The sequence below is a fragment of the Salmo salar genome, chromosome 20 (assembly GCF_965601325.2).
Source record: "Salmo salar chromosome 20, fSalSal1, whole genome shotgun sequence".
Lineage (NCBI taxonomy): Eukaryota > Metazoa > Chordata > Actinopteri > Salmoniformes > Salmonidae > Salmo > Salmo salar.
In genome coordinates, this window is record NC_138310.1 from 94610668 (window position 1) to 94631027 (window position 20360).

The 20360-nt window shown below is 47.1% G+C and overlaps 1 protein-coding gene across 2 annotated transcripts in view; it reads right to left on the reverse strand.

The window, feature by feature from the left end:
- The window catches only part of arhgap42b (Rho GTPase activating protein 42b), a 235189-nt gene that overhangs the window by 121912 nt on the left and 92917 nt on the right, over window positions 1-20360 (reverse strand). For both annotated transcript variants that reach the window (XM_045704171.2, XM_045704173.2), the window contains exon 4: window positions 11762-11833. In XM_045704171.2, the coding sequence (XP_045560127.2) occupies window positions 11762-11833 (72 nt within the window). The remainder of the gene's footprint in view (window positions 1-11761; window positions 11834-20360) is intronic.

A 20360-nucleotide genomic window follows, 5' to 3' on the forward strand; every position in this document is an offset into this window, starting at 1 on the left:
CTGGGTCTAGTCAGGTTATAGATGGTGGTGGTGTAGATGAGGCTGGGTCTAGTCAGGTTATAGATGGTGGTGGTGTAGATGATCCTGGGTCTAGTCAGGTTATAGATGGTGGTGGTGTAGATGATCCTGGGTCTAGTCAGGTTATAGATGGTGGTGGTGTAGATGAGGCTGGGTCTAGTCAGGTTATAGATGGTGGTGTAGATGAGGCTGGGTCTAGTCAGGTTATAGATGGTGGTGGTGTAGATGGGGCTGGGTCTAGTCAGGTTATAAATGGTGGTGTAGATGAGGCTGGGTCTAGTCAGGTTATAGGTGGTGGTGTAGATGAGGCTGGGTCTAGTCAGTTTATAGATGGTGGTGTAGATGAGGCTGGGTCTAGTCAGGTTATAGGTGGTGGTGTAGATGAGGCTGGGTCTAGTCAGGTTATAGATGGTGGTGGTGTAGATGAGGCTGGGTCTAGTCAGGTTATAGGTGGTGGTGTAGATGAGGCTGGGTCTAGTCAGGTTATAGATGGTGGTGGTGTAGATGAGGCTGGGTCTAGTCAGGTTATAGATGGTGGTGGTGTAGATGAGACTGGGTCTAGTCAGGTTATAGATGGTGGTGTAGATGAGGTTGGGTCTAGTCAGGTTATAGATGGTGGTGTAGATGAGGCTGGGTCTAGTCAGGTTATAGGTGGTGGTGTAGGTGAGGCTGGGTCTAGTCAGGTTATAGATGGTGGTGTAGATGAGGCTGGGTCTAGTCAGGTTATAGATGGTGGTGTAGATGAGGCTGGGTCTAGTCAGGTTATAGATGGTGGTGTAGATGAGGCTGGGTCTAGTCAGGTTATAGATGGTGGTGTAGATGAGGCTGGGCCTAGTCAGGTTATAGGTGGTGTAGATGAGGCTGGGTCTAGTCAGGTTATAGATGGTGGTGTAGATGAGGCTGGGTCTAGTCAGGTTATAGATGGTGGTGTAGATGAGGCTGGGTCTAGTCAGGTTATAGATGGTGGTGGTGTAGATGAGGCTGGGTCTAGTCAGGTTATAGATGGTGGTGGTGTAGATGAGGCTGGGTCTAGTCAGGTTACATATGGTGGTGTAGATGAGGCTGGGTCTAGTCAGGTTATAGATGGTGGTGTAGGTGAGGCTGGGTCTAGTCAGGTTATAGATGGTGGTGTAGATGAGGCTGGGTCTAGTCAGGTTATAGATGGTGGTGGTGTAGATGATGCTGGGTCTAGTCAGGTTATAGATGGTGGTGGTGTAGATGAGGCTGGGTCTAGTCAGGTTATAGATGGTGGTGTAGATGAGGCTGGGTCTAGTCAGGTTATAGATGGTATAGATGAGGCTGGGTCTAGTCAGGTTATAGATGGTGGTGGTGTAGATGGGGCTGGGTCTAGTCAGGTTATAAATGGTGGTGTAGATGAGGCTGGGTCTAGTCAGGTTATAGGTGGTGGTGTAGATGAGGCTGGGTCTAGTCAGTTTATAGATGGTGGTGTAGATGAGGCTGGGTCTAGTCAGGTTATAGGTGGTGGTGTAGATGAGGCTGGGTCTAGTCAGGTTATAGATGGTGGTGGTGTAGATGAGGCTGGGTCTAGTCAGGTTATAGGTGGTGGTGTAGATGAGGCTGGGTCTAGTCAGGTTATAGATGGTGGTGGTGTAGATGAGGCTGGGTCTAGTCAGGTTATAGATGGTGGTGGTGTAGATGAGACTGGGTCTAGTCAGGTTATAGATGGTGGTGTAGATGAGGTTGGGTCTAGTCAGGTTATAGATGGTGGTGTAGATGAGGCTGGGTCTAGTCAGGTTATAGGTGGTGGTGTAGGTGAGGCTGGGTCTAGTCAGGTTATAGATGGTGGTGTAGATGAGGCTGGGTCTAGTCAGGTTATAGATGGTGGTGTAGATGAGGCTGGGTCTAGTCAGGTTATAGATGGTGGTGTAGATGAGGCTGGGTCTAGTCAGGTTATAGATGGTGGTGTAGATGAGGCTGGGCCTAGTCAGGTTATAGGTGGTGTAGATGAGGCTGGGTCTAGTCAGGTTATAGATGGTGGTGTAGATGAGGCTGGGTCTAGTCAGGTTATAGATGGTGGTGTAGATGAGGCTGGGTCTAGTCAGGTTATAGATGGTGGTGGTGTAGATGAGGCTGGGTCTAGTCAGGTTATAGATGGTGGTGGTGTAGATGAGGCTGGGTCTAGTCAGGTTACATATGGTGGTGTAGATGAGGCTGGGTCTAGTCAGGTTATAGATGGTGGTGTAGGTGAGGCTGGGTCTAGTCAGGTTATAGATGGTGGTGTAGATGAGGCTGGGTCTAGTCAGGTTATAGATGGTGGTGGTGTAGATGATGCTGGGTCTAGTCAGGTTATAGATGGTGGTGGTGTAGGTGAGGCTGGGTCTAGTCAGGTTATAGATGGTGGTGTAGATGAGGCTGGGTCTAGTCAGGTTATAAATGGTGGTGTAGATGAGGCTGGGTCTAGTCAGGTTATAGGTGGTGGTGTAGGTGAGGCTGGGTCTAGTCAGGTTATAGATGGTGGTGTAGATGAGGCTGGGTCTAGTCAGGTTATAGATGGTGGTGGTATAGATGAGGCTGGGTCTAGTCAGGTTATAGATGGTGGTGTAGATGAGGCTGGGTCTAGTCAGGTTATAGATGGTGGTGGTGTAGATGAGGCTGGGTTTAGTCAGGTTATAGATGGTGGTGTAGATGAGGTTGGGTCTAGTCAGGTTATAGATGGTGGTGTAGATGAGGCTGGGTCTAGTCAGGTTATAGGTGGTGGTGTAGGTGAGGCTGGGTCTAGTCAGGTTATAGATGGTGGTGTAGATGAGGCTGGGTCTAGTCAGGTTATAGATGGTGGTGTAGATGAGGCTGGGTCTAGTCAGGTTATAGATGGTGGTGTAGATGAGGCTGGGTCTAGTCAGGTTATAGATGGTGGTGTAGATGAGGCTGGGCCTAGTCAGGTTATAGGTGGTGTAGATGAGGCTGGGTCTAGTCAGGTTATAGATGGTGGTGTAGATGAGGCTGGGTCTAGTCAGGTTATAGATGGTGGTGTAGATGAGGCTGGGTCTAGTCAGGTTATAGCTGGTGGTGGTGTAGATGAGGCTGGGTCTAGTCAGGTTATAGATGGTGGTGGTGTAGATGAGGCTGGGTCTAGTCAGGTTACATATGGTGGTGTAGATGAGGCTGGGTCTAGTCAGGTTATAGATGGTGGTGTAGGTGAGGCTGGGTCTAGTCAGGTTATAGATGGTGGTGTAGATGAGGCTGGGTCTAGTCAGGTTATAGATGGTGGTGGTGTAGATGATGCTGGGTCTAGTCAGGTTATAGATGGTGGTGGTGTAGATGAGGCTGGGTCTAGTCAGGTTATAGATGGTGGTGGTGTAGATGAGGCTGGGTCTAGTCAGGTTATAGATGGTGGTGGTGTAGATGAGGCTGGGTCTAGCCAGGTTATAGATGGTGGTGGTGTAGATGAGGCTGGGTCTAGTCAGGTTATAGGTGGTGGTGTAGATGAGGCTGGGTCTAGTCAGGTTATAGATGGTGGTGGTGTAGATGAGGCTGGGTCTAGTCAGGTTATAGGTGGTGGTGTAGATGAGGCTGGGTCTAGTCAGGTTATAGATGGTGGTGGTGTAGATGAGGCTGGGTCTAGTCAGGTTATAGATGGTGGTGGTGTAGATGATCCTGGGTCTAGTCAGGTTATAGATGGTGGTGGTGTAGATGATCCTGGGTCTAGTCAGGTTATAGATGGTGGTGGTGTAGATGAGGCTGGGTCTAGTCAGGTTATAGATGGTGGTGTAGATGAGGCTGGGTCTAGTCAGGTTATAGATGGTGGTGGTGTAGATGGGGCTGGGTCTAGTCAGGTTATAAATGGTGGTGTAGATGAGGCTGGGTCTAGTCAGGTTATAGGTGGTGGTGTAGATGAGGCTGGGTCTAGTCAGTTTATAGATGGTGGTGTAGATGAGGCTGGGTCTAGTCAGGTTATAGGTGGTGGTGTAGATGAGGCTGGGTCTAGTCAGGTTATAGATGGTGGTGGTGTAGATGAGGCTGGGTCTAGTCAGGTTATAGGTGGTGGTGTAGATGAGGCTGGGTCTAGTCAGGTTATAGATGGTGGTGGTGTAGATGAGGCTGGGTCTAGTCAGGTTATAGATGGTGGTGGTGTAGATGAGACTGGGTCTAGTCAGGTTATAGATGGTGGTGTAGATGAGGTTGGGTCTAGTCAGGTTATAGATGGTGGTGTAGATGAGGCTGGGTCTAGTCAGGTTATAGGTGGTGGTGTAGGTGAGGCTGGGTCTAGTCAGGTTATAGATGGTGGTGTAGATGAGGCTGGGTCTAGTCAGGTTATAGATGGTGGTGTAGATGAGGCTGGGTCTAGTCAGGTTATAGATGGTGGTGTAGATGAGGCTGGGTCTAGTCAGGTTATAGATGGTGGTGTAGATGAGGCTGGGCCTAGTCAGGTTATAGGTGGTGTAGATGAGGCTGGGTCTAGTCAGGTTATAGATGGTGGTGTAGATGAGGCTGGGTCTAGTCAGGTTATAGATGGTGGTGTAGATGAGGCTGGGTCTAGTCAGGTTATAGATGGTGGTGGTGTAGATGAGGCTGGGTCTAGTCAGGTTATAGATGGTGGTGGTGTAGATGAGGCTGGGTCTAGTCAGGTTACATATGGTGGTGTAGATGAGGCTGGGTCTAGTCAGGTTATAGATGGTGGTGTAGGTGAGGCTGGGTCTAGTCAGGTTATAGATGGTGGTGTAGATGAGGCTGGGTCTAGTCAGGTTATAGATGGTGGTGGTGTAGATGATGCTGGGTCTAGTCAGGTTATAGATGGTGGTGGTGTAGATGAGGCTGGGTCTAGTCAGGTTATAGATGGTGGTGTAGATGAGGCTGGGTCTAGTCAGGTTATAGATGGTATAGATGAGGCTGGGTCTAGTCAGGTTATAGATGGTGGTGGTGTAGATGAGGCTGGGTCTAGTCAGGTTATAGATGGGGGTGTAGATGAGGCTGGGTCTAGTCAGGTTATAGATGGTGGTGTAGATGAGGCTGGGTCTAGTCAGGTTATAGATGGTGGTGGTGTAGATGAGGCTGGGTCTAGTCAGGTTATAGATGGTGGTGTAGATGAGTCTGGGTCTAGTCAGGTTATAGATGGTGGTGTAGATGAGGCTGGGTCTAGTCAGGTTATAGATGGTGTTGTACCTGAGGCTGGGTCTAGTCAGGTTATAGATGGTGGTGTAGATGATGCTGGGTCTAGTCATGTTATAGATGGTGGTGGTGTAGATGAGGCTGGGTCTAGTCAGGTTATAGATGGTGGTGTAGATGAGGCTGGGTCTAGTCAGGTTATAGATGGTGGTGGTGTAGATGGGGCTGGGTCTAGTCAGGTTATAGATGGTGGTGTAGATGAGGCTGGGTCTAGTCAGGTTATAGGTGGTGGTGTAGATGAGGCTGGGTCTAGTCAGTTTATAGATGGTGGTGGTGTAGATGGGGCTGGGTCTAGTCAGGTTATAGATGGTGGTGTAGATGAGGCTGGGTCTAGTCAGGTTATAGGTGGTGGTGTAGATGAGGCTGGGTCTAGTCAGTTTATAGATGGTGGTGTAGATGATGCTGGGTCTAGTCAGGTTATAGGTGGTGGTGTAGATGAGGCTGGGTCTAGTCAGGTTATAGATGGTGGTGGTGTAGATGAGGCTGGGTCTAGTCAGGTTATAGATGGTGGTGGTGTAGATGAGGCTGGGTCTAGTCAGGTTATAGGTGGTGGTGTAGATGAGGCTGGGTCTAGTCAGGTTATAGATGGTGGTGGTGTAGATGAGACTGGGTCTAGTCAGGTTATAGATGGTGGTGGTGTAGATGAGACTGGGTCTAGTCAGGTTATAGATGGTGGTGTAGATGAGGTTGGGTCTAGTCAGGTTATAGATGGTGGTGTAGATGAGGCTGGGTCTAGTCAGGTTATAGGTGGTGGTGTAGGTGAGGCTGGGTCTAGTCAGGTTATAGATGGTGGTGTAGATGAGGCTGGGTCTAGTCAGGTTATAGATGGTGGTGTAGATGAGGCTGGGTCTAGTCAGGTTATAGATGGTGTTGTACCTGAGGCTGGGTCTAGTCAGGTTATAGATGGTGGTGTAGATGATGCTGGGTCTAGTCATGTTATAGATGGTGGTGGTGTAGATGAGGCTGGGTCTAGTCAGGTTATAGATGGTGGTGTAGATGAGGCTGGGTCTAGTCAGGTTATAGGTGGTGGTGTAGATGAGGCTGGGTCTAGTCAGTTTATAGATGGTGGTGTAGATGATGCTGGGTCTAGTCAGGTTATAGATGGTGGTGTAGATGAGGCTGGGTCTAGTCAGGTTATAGATGGTGGTGTAGATGAGGCTGGGTCTAGCCAGGTTATAGATGGTGGTGTAGATGAGGCTGGGTCTAGTCAGGTTATAGATGGTGGTGTAGATGAGGCTGGGTCTAGTCAGGTTATAGATGGTGGTGGTGTAGATGGGGCTGGGTCTAGTCAGGTTATAGATGGTGGTGTAGATGAGGCTGGGTCTAGTCAGGTTATAGGTGGTGGTGTAGATGAGGCTGGGTCTAGTCAGTTTATAGATGGTGGTGTAGATGATGCTGGGTCTAGTCAGGTTATAGGTGGTGGTGTAGATGAGGCTGGGTCTAGTCAGGTTATAGATGGTGGTGGTGTAGATGAGGCTGGGTCTAGTCAGGTTATAGGTGGTGGTGTAGATGAGGCTGGGTCTAGTCAGGTTATAGATGGTGGTGGTGTAGATGAGACTGGGTCTAGTCAGGTTATAGATGGTGGTGGTGTAGATGAGACTGGGTCTAGTCAGGTTATAGATGGTGGTGTAGATGAGGTTGGGTCTAGTCAGGTTATAGATGGTGGTGTAGATGAGGCTGGGTCTAGTCAGGTTATAGGTGGTGGTGTAGGTGAGGCTGGGTCTAGTCGTGTCTCTCTCTCTGTCTCTCTCTGTCTCTCTCTCTCGCTCTCTGGCATGACATAACAATGTACATATTGCCAAAACTTACTTTGGATATTTACAATATGAAAATAATAAGAATCAAAATTGTCAACGGGACAACAGTAACAACAATAACCAATGGTCAAAATAACCATACATTGGACAATAACAATAAGCATACAGTAGAGGACATGTGCAGGTTGATTGGTCTGTCAGACACTGTCCCTCATCTTATGGCAGGCAGCAATGTAGTGCGCTGCAAACACACAGCTCTCTGCGTCCTCCCCCAACAGGACGGGTAGCCTATCCTCATCAGAGAGGTCTTTGAAACCTTGAATAAGGGTTTACATTTGGGGAAATTACACTCTCGAATTGTTTTATATTTTTCACATTTTGTCAGGAAATGCAGCTCCGTCTCAGGTTCTGCTGTGGTGCAGTGGTTGCACAGCCTTTCCTCTACAGGGAGCCAGGTTTTCCTGTGTCTACCCTTCTCAATGACAAGGCTGTGCTCACTGAGCCTGTACTTTGTCAAGGTTTTTCTAAGGTTTTGATCAGTAACCATGGTCAAATATTTAGCCACGGTGTACTGTCGATTTAGGGCCAGATAGCACTGCATTTTGCTTTGTGCTTGTGTTTCCCAATAAGCAATGTAGTTTTGTTTTGACTGTGTTGTAATTTGGTTTATTCTGATTGATTGGATGTTCTGGTCCTGAGGCTTCAGTGTGTTAGTAGAACAGGTTTGTGAACTCAGCCCCAGGACCAGCTGGATGAGGGTCCTAAGGATTCAGTGTGTTAGTAGAACAGGTTTGTGAACTCAGCCCCAGGACCAGCTGGATGAGGGTCCTGAGGCTTCAGTGTGTTAGTAGAACAGGTTTGTGAACTCAGCCCCAGGACCAGCTGGATGAGGGTCCTGAGGCTTCAGTGTGTTAGTAGAACAGGTTTGTGAACTCAGCCCCAGGACCAGCTGGATGAGAGTCCTGAGGCTTCAGTGTGTTAGTAGAACAGGTGTGTGAACTCAGCCCCAGGACCAGCTGGATGAGGGTCCTGAGGCTTCAGTGTGTTAGTAGAACAGGTTTGTGAACTCAGCCCCAGGACCAGCTGGATGAGGGTCCTGAGGCTTCAGTGTGTTAGTAGAACAGGTTTGTGAACTCAGCCCCAGGACCAGCTGGATGAGGGTCCTGAGGCTTCAGTGTGTTAGTAGAACAGGTTAGTGAACTCAGCCCCAGGACCAGCTGGATGAGGGTCCTGAGGCTTCAGTGTGTTAGTAGAACAGGTTTGTGAACTCAGCCCCAGGACCAGCTGGATGAGGGGACTCTTTTCTTTGCTCAGCTCTTGGCATTGCAGGGCTTGGTAATGATGTGAGAGGGGGTCACTGTATTTTAGATGTTTCCAAAGCTTAATTGCTCTTTTTTAGTTTTTATTATTAGTGGATATTGGCCTAATTCTGCCCTGCATGCAGGGTTTGTAGTTTTCCTCTGAACATGTAGGAGAATCTTACAGAACTCTGCAGGCAGGGTTTCAATGGGGTGTTTGTCCCATTTGATGAAATCTTGTTTTGCAAGTGGTAGTCTCTGTCTCTCTCTCTGTCTCTCTCTGTCTCTCTCTTTCTCTCTCTATCTCTCTCTGTCTCTTGGTTTCTCTCTCTCTCTCCTCTCTCTCTCTCTCTCTCTCTCTCTCTTTCTCTCTCTCCATCTCGCTCTGCTCATGCTGTATAAATTCTGACTGTGAAGTTGGAATGTTTATCACAAGGCTTGGCTTATGTACAGATGGGAGAATCATTCACCAGGGACAGAAGGACTGACTGTGTGTCAAGAAGCACGGACAGACTAAGGAGCTCAGTGGGAGGTGTTTGTGCTATGTGTATGTGTTCAGATCCAGTGTGTGTGTGTGTGTGTGTGTGTGTGTGTGTGTGTGTGTGTGTGTGTGTGTGTGTGTGTGTGTGTGTGTGTGTGTGTGTGTGTGTGTGTGTGTGATCTCACCAAGGAAAAGACCACAGATGTGCTACTGGGCCATGCTGCCTGTCTATAATGGCCGGCAGCAACAAGACAGCACTCTACGAAGTGTTCAGACACACACACACACACACACACACACACACACACACACACACACACACACACACACACACACACACACACTACAGTACAGTATGGTCACCCAGATTGTACTGACCACAGCCTAGAAATTTCAGTTCTACGTCTCAAAGCTAGACAATACACTGGCCACTCACTGGAAAGACCAAAAGTATGTCGAAAATGGCTCCCTATTCCCTTTATAGTGCACTCTTTTTGACAAGGGCCCACAGGGTGGCAGTTGGGACAGTCCCTGGTCTTTATGCTATGACTTCTAGTCTTCTAGAGGGAAGGACAGATGACCATTAGAAATCACCTTGGTGGGAAGAACTGGTTTGGAGGAAACACAATAGAGAGTTGTGCTCATAGCGTTTCAACGGTCAGGGATTTAGAGCTGGTTGAGCTCATAGCGTTTCAACGGTCAGGGATTTAGAGCTGGTTGAGCTCATAGCGTTTCAACGGTCAGGGATTTAGAGCTGGTTGTGCTCATAGCGTTTCAACGGTCAGGGATTTAGAGCTGGTTGAGCTCATAGCGTTTTAACGGTCAGGGATTTAGAGCTGGTTGAGCTCATAGCGTTTTAACGGTCATGGATTTAGAGCTGGTTGAGCTCATAGCGTTTCAACGGTCAGGGATTTAGAGCTGGTTGAGCTCATAGCGTTTCAACGGTCAGGGATTTAGAGCTGGTTGAGCTCATAGCGTTTCAACGGTCAGGGATTTAGAGCTGGTTGAGCTCATAGCGTTTCAACGGTCAGGGATTTAGAGCTGGTTGAGCTCATAGCGTTTCAACGGTCAGGGATTTAGAGCTGGTTGTGCTCATAGCGTTTCAACGGTCAGGGATTTAGAGCTGGTTGAGCTCATAGCGTTTCAACGGTCAGGGATTTAGAGCTGGTTGAGCTCATAGCGTTTCAACGGTCAGGGATTTAGAGCTGGTTGAGCTCATAGCGTTTCAACGGTCAGGGATTTAGAGCTGGTTGAGCTCATAGCGTTTTAACGGTCAGGGATTTAGAGCTGGTTGTGCTCATAGCGTTTCAACGGTCAGGGATTTAGAGCTGGTTGTGCTCATAGCGTTTCAACGGTCAGGGATTTAGAGCTGGTTGTGCTCATAGCGTTTCAACGGTCAGGGATTTAGAGCTGGTCGAGCTCATAGCGTTTCAACGGTCAGGGATTTAGAGCTGGTCGAGCTCATAGCGTTTTAACGGTCAGGGATTCAGAGCTGGTCGAGATCATAGCGTTTCAACGGTCAGGGATTCAGAGCTGGTCGAGCTCATAGCGTTTCAACGGTCAGGGATTCAGAGCTGGTCGAGCTCATAGCGTTTCAACGGTCAGGGATTTAGAGCTGGTCGAGCTCATAGCGTTTCAACGGTCAGGGATTTAGAGCTGGTCGAGCTCATAGCGTTTCAACGGTCAGGGATTTAGAGCTGGTCGAGCTCATAGCGTTTCAACGGTCAGGGATTTAGAGCTGGTTGAGCTCATAGCGTTTCAACGGTCAGGGATTTAGAGCTGGTTGAGCTCATAGCGTTTCAACGGTCAGGGATTTAGAGCTGGTTGAGCTCATAGCGTTTCAACGGTCAGGGATTTAGAGCTGGTTGAGCTCATAGCGTTTCAACGGTCAGGGATTTAGAGCTGGTTGAGCTCATAGCGTTTCAACGGTCAGGGATTTAGAGCTGGTTGAGCTCATAGCGTTTCAACGGTCAGGGATTTAGAGCTGGTTGAGCTCATAGCGTTTCAACGGTCAGGGATTTAGAGCTGGTTGAGCTCATAGCGTTTCAACGGTCAGGGATTTAGAGCTGGTTGAGCTCATAGCGTTTCAACGGTCAGGGATTTAGAGCTGGTTGAGCTCATAGCGTTTCAACGGTCAGGGATTTAGAGCTGGTTGAGCTCATAGCGTTTCAACGGTCAGGGATTTAGAGCTGGTTGAGCTCATAGCGTTTCAACGGTCAGGGATTTAGAGCTGGTTGAGCTCATAGCGTTTCAACGGTCAGGGATTTAGAGCTGGTTGAGCTCATAGCGTTTCAACGGTCAGGGATTTAGAGCTGGTTGAGCTCATAGCGTTTTAACGGTCAGGGATTTAGAGCTGGTTGAGGATTTAGAGCTGGTTTTGAATAAATGAATGTTGTAGGTTACTAACGGTTACTAAATTGATGAATTTTCATTTTCATTTTCTTTTCTCTAGCCATTACATTACACAGTCCACTTTCTGATGGACACCAGAATACGTTTATATATATATATATATATATATATATATATATATATATATATATATATATATATATATATATATATATATATATATATATATATATATATATTACAATGTATATTCACTGGTATCACAATTACACATGTGGAAATCAGCAAAACACCATATATCCACCTTAAAGCACTCTGAATGTACACTACAGCACGTTGTGTTCAGATGTAGTGATTGCCATACTTGACATACAGTATTCATTAGAATGGATACTCATTGGTGAGGATACACTTGTCATTGTACATGAATTATATATTATTTGGATATCATTAAAATGCCTGATAAATATCTGGCCTTCCCTGTAGCTCAGTTGGTAGAGCATGGTGTTTGCAACGCCAGGGTTGTGGGTTCGATTCCCACAGGGGGCCAGTACAAATTATTTTTAATTTTTTTTAATTATGAAATGAAAATGAAATGTATGTATTCACTACTGTAAGTCGCTCTGGATAAGAGCGTCTGCTAAATGACTAAAATGTAAACGTAAAATGTCAAACCACTCTGTAATAACAGTAAACATGTTGTTGAGATATAATGCTAGTTTCTATCTTACCTTCGCAGCTCCAATCTGTTCCTTCCTGAACTTCTCTAAAGGTGCAATTAGCACATCGTCCGCATTCTGGATCTGCCACACAAATAAACAGATACATGGCATTGAATCACGGCTTCAACAGTATCAGATTACAGTAAAATAAACAGATACATGGCATTCAATCACGGCTTCAACAGTATCAAATTACAGTAAAATAAACAGATACATGGCATTCAATCACGGCTTCAACAGTATCAAATTACAGTAAAATAAACAGATACATGGCATTCAATCACGGCTTCAGCAGTATTAAATTACAGTAAAATAAACAGATACATGGCATTCAATCACGGCTTCAACAGTATCAGATTACAGTAAAATAAACAGATACATGGCATTCAATCACGGCTTCAACAGTATCAGATTACAGTAAAATAAACAGATACATGGCATTCAATCACGGCTTCAACAGTATCAAATTACAGTAAAATAAACAGATACATGGCATTCAATCACGGCTTCAACAGTATCAGATTACAGTAAAATAAACAGATACATGGCATTCAATCACGGCTTCAACAGTATCAGATTACAGTAAAATAAACAGATACATGGCATTCAATCACGGCTTCAACAGTATCAGATTACAGTAAAATAAACAGATACATGGCATTCAATCATGGCTTCAACAGTATCAGATTACAGTAAAATAAACAGATACATGGCATTGAATCACGGCTTCAGCAGTATCAAATTAAAGTAAAATAAACAGATACATGGCATTCAATCACGGCTTCAACAGTATCAGATTACAGTAAAATAAACAGATACATGGCATTCAATCACGGCTTCAACAGTATCAAATTACAGTAAAATAAACAGATACATGGCATTCAATCACGGCTTCAACAGTATCAGATTACAGTAAAATAAACAGATACATGGCATTCAATCACGGCTTCAACAGTATCAGATTACAGTAAAATAAACAGATACATGGCATTCAATCACGGCTTCAACAGTATCAGATTACAGTAAAATAAACAGATACATGGCATTCAATCACGGCTTCAACAGTATCAGATTACAGTAAAATAAACAGATACATGGCATTCAATCACGGCTTCAACAGTATCAGATTACAGTAAAATAAACAGATACATGGCATTCAATCACGGCTTCAACAGTATCAGATTACAGTAAAATAAACAGATACATGGCATTGAATCACGGCTTCAGCAGTATCAAATTAAAGTAAAATAAACAGATACATGGCATTCAATCACGGCTTCAACAGTATCAGATTACAGTAAAATAAACAGATACATGGCATTCAATCACGGCTTCAACAGTATCAGATTACAGTAAAATAAACAGATACATGGCATTCAATCACGGCTTCAACAGTATCAAATTACAGTAAAATAAACAGATACATGGCATTCAATCACGGCTTCAACAGTATCAGATTACAGTAAAATAAACAGATACATGGCATTCAATCACGGCTTCAACAGTATCAGATTACAGTAAAATAAACAGATACATGGCATTCAATCACGGCTTCAACAGTATCAGATTACAGTAAAATAAACAGATACATGTCATTCAATCACGGCTTCAACAGTATCAGATTACAGTAAAATAAACAGATACATGGCATTGAATCACGGCTTCAGCAGTAGCGCACAATTGGCCCAGCGTCGTCCGGGTTAGGGGAGGGTTTGGCCCAGCGTCGTCCGGGTAAGGGGAGGGTTTGGCCCAGTGTCGTCCGGGTTAGGGGAGGGTTTGGCCCAGTGTCGTCCGGGTTAGGGGAGGGTTTGAACTGGGTTAGGGGAGGGTTTGGCCCAGCGTCGTCCTGGTTAGTAAGGGTTTGGCCCAGCGTCGTCCGGGTTAGGGGAGGGTTTGACTGGGGGGGCCTTTACTTGGCTCATCGCGCTCTAGCGACTCCTTGTGGCGGGCCGGGCGCCTGCAGGCTGACTGAGGTTGTCAGTTGAACGGTGTTTCCTCTGACACATTGGTGCGGCTGGCTTCCACGTTAAGCGGGCGGGTGTTAGGAAGCGCGGTTTGGCGGGTCATGTTTCAGAGGACGCATGACTCAACCTTCACCTCCCGAGCCCGTTGGGGAGTTGAAGCGATGAGACAAGATCGAAATTGGGGAGATAAATGGGGTAAAAAAATACCACAAATAAAAATGAAATCCCTTCTACAGTTTGCATTGCCACCGTAGTGTAGAAGCAGTTGTAGAAGTATGGGGATAAATGGGGAAAAATGGTTCCAATCAATTTTGATATGTGCTGTAAAATACTAGCTATTGTCAGACCTGTTTGAAATATAGCACAGAGTGGCAAGAGGTAGAGCTTTACAACGGCAGTGATCTCCACATATATCAGACACCAGCGCCAACCAAACACAGATCAGTCTGGCTGGCTGGCAAGGTGCTTCATAGCCACTTTAAAAGCTGCTGTCAGCCACAACCTCCTACAGTTTGCTACAGCGGGAAAATAATATTGAAATGTTGTATTTTTATTTAAACTTTATTTAACTAGGCAAGTCAGTTTAGAACAAATTCTTATTTTACAATGACGGCCTAACCTGGCCAAACCCTCCCTTAACCCAGACGATGCTGGGCCTAACCCTCCCTTAACCCAGAAGATGCTGGGTCTGGGCCGAACCCTCCCTTAACCCAGACAGTGCTGGGCCAAACCCTCCCTTAACCCAGACGATGCTGGGTCTGGGCCAAACCCTCCCTTAATCCAGACGATGCTGGGCCTAACCCTCCCTTAGCCCAGACGATGCTGGGTCTGGGCCAAACCCTCCCTTAACCCAGACGATGCTTGGCCAAACCCTCCCTTAACCCAGACGATGCTGGGAAAATAGCGCCTCCCAGTTTCATTTCAGAGACAGACGAAGATAAGAGACATATAGTGTAAATTACAGAGTGTGTTCCAACCCAAATCTGGCCAAACGTTGGGGAAGCGTTTCAGAGATGCACCATTAAGGTCTTAAGGCCTGTGCTGAATTTCCTGTCGAGGCTATATGCCTTTCATCAGGCCGGTAACACACACACACACACACACACACACACACACACACCACACACACACACACACACACACACACACACACACACACACACACACACACACACACACACACACACACACACACACACACACACACACACACACACACACACACACACACACACACTACAGCTGTAATACCAGCTCTCATTCTAGAATGTAACTAACATGTTTGTTGAAAGAGCAAAACTCTTATCAGAAGCCCTCAATCTGGATGACTTTCTAAATGACGTGTCGATACTGCCTGCTCTCAACAACACTCAGGCAACACTCTGTCTCAACAGGACTAAACCCTCAGCAACACTCTGTCTCAACAGGATTAAACCCTCAGCAACACTCTGTCTCAACAGGATTAAACCCTCAGCAACACTCTGTCTCAACAGGACTAAACCCTCAGCAAGACTCTGTCTTAACAGGATTAAACCCTCAGCAACACTCTGTCTCAACAGGACTAAACCCTCAGCAACACTCTGTCTCAACAGGATTAAACCCTCAGCAACACTCTGTCTTAACAGGATTAAACCCTCAGCAAGACTCTGTCTCAACAGGACTAAACCCTCAGCAACACTCTGTCTAAACAGTATTAAACCCTCAGCAACACTCTGTCTCAACAGGATTAAACCCTCAGCAACACTATGGCCAGCCATAGAAAAATGCTTATTGAAATTCTCAATTATAGTGGATTTATCGGTGGTGACAGTGTTTCCTATCCTCAGTGCAGTGGGCAGCTGGGAGGAGGTGTTCTTATTCTCCATGGACTTTACAGTGTCCCAGAACTTTTTGGAGTTAATGCTGCAGGATGCAAATTTCTGTTTGAAAAAGCTAGCCTTTGCTTTCCTAACTGACTGTGTATATATTTTCCTGACTTCCCTGAAAAGTTGCATATCGCGGGGGCTATTCGATGCTAATGCAGTACGCCACAGGATGTTTTTGTGCTGGTCAAGGGCAGTCAGGTCTGGGGTGAACCAAGGGCTATATCTGTTCCTAGTTCTACATTTTTTGAATGGGGCTTATTTAAGATGGTGAGGAAAGCACTTTTAAAGAGCAACCAGGCATCCTCTACTGACGGGATGAGGTCAATATCCTTCCAGGATACCCGGGCCAGATCGATTAGAAAGGCCTGCTCACTGAAGTGTTTTAGGGAGCGTTTGACAGCGATAAGGGGTGGTCGTTTGACCGCAGACCCATTACGGACGCAGGCAATGAGGCAGTGATCGTTGAGATCCTGGTTGAACCCTAACCTAACCCCGGCCAGGTCGATTAGAAAGGCCTGCTCGCAGAAGTGCGCAGGTGCTTCTACACCTGCATTGCTTGCTGTTTGGGGTTGTAGGCTGGGTTTCTGTACAGCTGATGTAAGAAGGGCTTTATAAATACATTTGATTGATTTGATTGATCTAGCTTAGACTGTAGGATGTGTTAAGCATCATGATTGACAGTCACCAGTTAAAGTGAGAATGGATGAACATCAATACTGCCCTCATCATACAGTAACACTGGGTATAATATCATTCCCCGTATCTACACGGTGACCTTTAAAAAGAGGCAGTGAAAGACTGACTGTTACATCAGTGAGTTTCAGTTCTGAATGGCTCCGGTGGGACGAATGCAGCTGTGAGAACAGCTTTCAGTTAGTGAACAGACAACAGTTCAAGCTGAAGTCAGAGTGTGTCTGGGATGACAGTCCAGTAGTTACTGTAGCACCTGGAGCTGTTCTAAACTCAACCACCTAAAAACATGTCATAAATAACACTCTCATTAGATACATGGAACGATGGAGAAAATCATAAAGTACTGAAATAATAATTGGCGATAGTAACAGACCAGAGTGGAACATTGGGGATAGTAACAGACCAGAGTGGAACATTGGGGATAGTAACAGGCCAGAGTGGAACATTGGGGATAGTAACAGGCCAGAGTGGAACATTGGGGATAGTAACAGACCAGAGTGGAACATTGGGGATAGTAACAGACCAGAGTGGAACATTGGGGATAGTAACAGGCCAGAGTGGAACATTGGGGATAGTAACAGACCAGAGTGGAACATTGGGGATAGTAACAGACCAGAGTGGAACATTGGGGATAGTAACAGACCAGAGTGGAACATTGGGGATAGTAACAGACCAGAGTGGAACATTGGGGATAGTAACAGACCAGAGTGGAACATTGGGGATAGTAACAGACCAGAGTGGAACATTGGGGATAGTAACAGGCCATAGTGGAACATTGGGGATAGTAACAGACCAGAGTGGAACATTGGGATAGTAACAGCCAAGGGAACATTGGGGATAGGAACAGACCAGAGTGGAACATTGGGGATAGTAACAGACCAGAGTGGAACATTGGGGATAGTAACAGACCAGAGTGGAACATTGGGGATAGTAACAGACCAGAGGGGAACATTGGGGATAGTAACAGGCCAGAGTGGAACATTGGGGATAGTAACAGACCAGAGTGGAACATTGGGGATAGTAACAGACCAGAGTGGAACAATGGGGGATAGTAACAGACCAGCGTGGAACATTGGGGATAGTAACAGACCAGAGTGGAACATTGGGGATAGTAACAGACCAGCGTGGAACATTGGGGATAGTAACAGACCAGAGTGGAACATTGGGGATAGTAACAGACCAGAGTGGAACATTGGGGATAGTAACAGACCAGAGTGGAACATTGGGGATAGTAACAGACCAGAGGGGAACATTGGGGATAGGAACAGACCAGAGTGGAACATTGGGGATAGTAACAGGCCAGAGTGGAACATTGGGGATAGTAACAGACCAGAGTGGAACATTGGGGATAGTAACAGACCAGAGTGGAACATTGGGGATAGGAACAGACCAGAGTGGAACATTGGGGATAGTAACAGGCCAGAGTGGAACATTGGGGATAGTAACAGGCCATAGTGGAACATTGGGGATAGTAACAGACCAGAGTGGAACATTGGGGATAGTAACAGACCAGAGTGGAACATTGGGGATAGGAACAGACCAGAGTGGAACATTGGGGATAGTAACAGGCCAGAGTGGAACATTGGGGATAGTAACAGACCAGAGTGGAACATTGGGGATAGGAACAGACCAGAGTGGAACATTGGGGATAGTAACAGACCAGAGTGGAACATTAGGGATAGTAACAGACCAGAGTGGAACATTGGGGATAGTAACAGGCCAGAGTGGAACATTGGGGATAGTAACAGACCAGAGTGGAACATTGGGGATAGGAACAGACCAGAGTGGAACATTAGGGATAGTAACAGACCAGAGTGGAACATTGGGGATAGTAACAGGCCAGAGTGGAACATTGGGGATAGTAACAGACCAGAGTGGAACATTGGGGATAGTAACAGACCAGAGTGGAACATTGGGGATAGTAACAGACCAGAGTGGAACATTGGGGATAGTAACAGACCAGAGTGGAACATTGGGGATAGTAACAGACCAGAGTGGAACATTGGGGATAGTAACAGACCAGAGTGGAACATTGGGGATAGTAACAGACCAGAGTGGAACATTGGGGATAGTAACAGACCAGAGTGGAACATTGGGGATAGTAACAGACCAGAGTGGAACATTGGGGATAGTAACAGACCAGAGTGGAACATTGGGGATAGTAACAGACCAGAGTGGAACATTGGGGATAGTAACAGACCAGAGTGGAACATTGGGGATAGTAACAGACCAGAGTGGAACATTGGGGATAGTAACAGACCAGAGGGGAACATTGGGGATAGTAACAGACCAGAGTGGAACATTGGGGATAGTAACAGACCAGAGTGAATTCTCTGAGAATTTATGTTGCCCATAAGGCATTTTATGAGAGAGGTAAACCTAATTTCTCCACTGAACTAACATAGATTTGAATGAAAATACTTAAAAATAATAATTGACATTTGGTGAACATTCAGTTTAAAATGGTAGAGCATTAAAACTCTCACTGTGTGTGAATTCTTTCTGTGAGTTATTTCGGCACCTCTGGCACCGTAATATCTATTTCCTCCCTAGCACAGAGCAACGACCAGCAGGAGATATAGTACATTATGTTAGCAAACAGCTCTCACACACCAGCCGCTCTGTCTAACTGGCGTGTGTGTGCGTGCGCACGTGTGAATGTGTGTGTGTAAACTCTTCTCACCACTCAGCCCAGTGGGAACAGCAGCCATCTGCAGACTGATTATGTGGGTCATGAGAGAAAACACTTCTTTTTCTGAGGAATTCACAACCTTATCACTACGTTTGAATAGCGGGAACTGGGTTACTGAGATTTAATGAGATTTCCCGCCCCAAACCAACTCCCTTTTCCGGGGATAAATAACTGAGAAACCGATAAATTATTATATTTTATTTCTATGACCTGAAATGGAACTTTTAAATGGGCCTTTTTGCAATGTCTAAATCTGCAATCTCCACGGCCTTCTCTCTGCTATCTGCATTATGAATCATCAACGCTCAGGGTGGGGACAGACAGCCCATCTCAGGGTGGGGGACAGGCAGCCCATCTCAGGGTGGGGACAGACAGCCCATCTCAGGGTGGGGGACAGGCAGCCCATCTCAGGGTGGGGGACAGACAGCCCATCTCAGGGTGGGGGACAGGCAGCCCATCTCAGGGTGGGGACAGGCAGCCCATCTCAGTGTGGGGACAGACAGCCCATCTCAGGGTGGGGGACAGACAGCCCATCTCAGGGTGGGGACAGACAGCCCATCTCAGGGTGGGGGACAGACAGCCCATCTCAGGGTGGGGGACAGACAGCCCATCTCAGGGTGGGGACAGACCATCTCAGGGTGGGGACAGATGGCCCATCTCAGGGTGGGGGACAGACAGCTCATCTCAGGGTGGGGGACAGACAGCCCATCTCAGGGTGGGGACAGGCAGCCCATCTCAGTATGGGGACAGACAGCCCATCTCAGTATGGGGACAGACAGCCCATCTCAGGGTGGGGACAGACAGCCCATCTCAGTATGGGGACAGACAGCCCATCTCAGGGTGGGGACAGACAGCCCATCTCAGTGTGAGGACAGACAGCCTGTCTCAGGGTGGGGACAGACAGCCCATCTCAGGGTGGGAACAGACAGCCCATCTCAGGGTGGGGACAGACCATCTCAGGGTGGGGACAGGCAGCCCATCTCAGGGTGGGGGACAGGCAGCCCATCTCAGGGTGGGGACAGGCAGCCCATCTCAGTGTGAGGACAGACAGCCCATCTCAGGGTGGGGGACAGACAGCCCATCTCAGGGTGGGGACAGACAGCCCATCTCAGGGTGGGGGACAGACGGCCCATCTCAGGGTGGGGGACAGACAGCCCATCTCAGGGTGGGGACAGACCATCTCAGGGTGGGGACAGATGGCCCATCTCAGGGTGGGGGACAGACAGCTCATCTCAGGGTGGGGGACAGACAGCCCATCTCAGGGTGGGGACAGGCAGCCCATCTCAGTATGGGGACAGACAGCCCATCTCAGTATGGGGACAGACAGCCCATCTCAGGGTGGGGACAGACAGCCCATCTCAGTATGGGGACAGACAGCCCATCTCAGGGTGGGG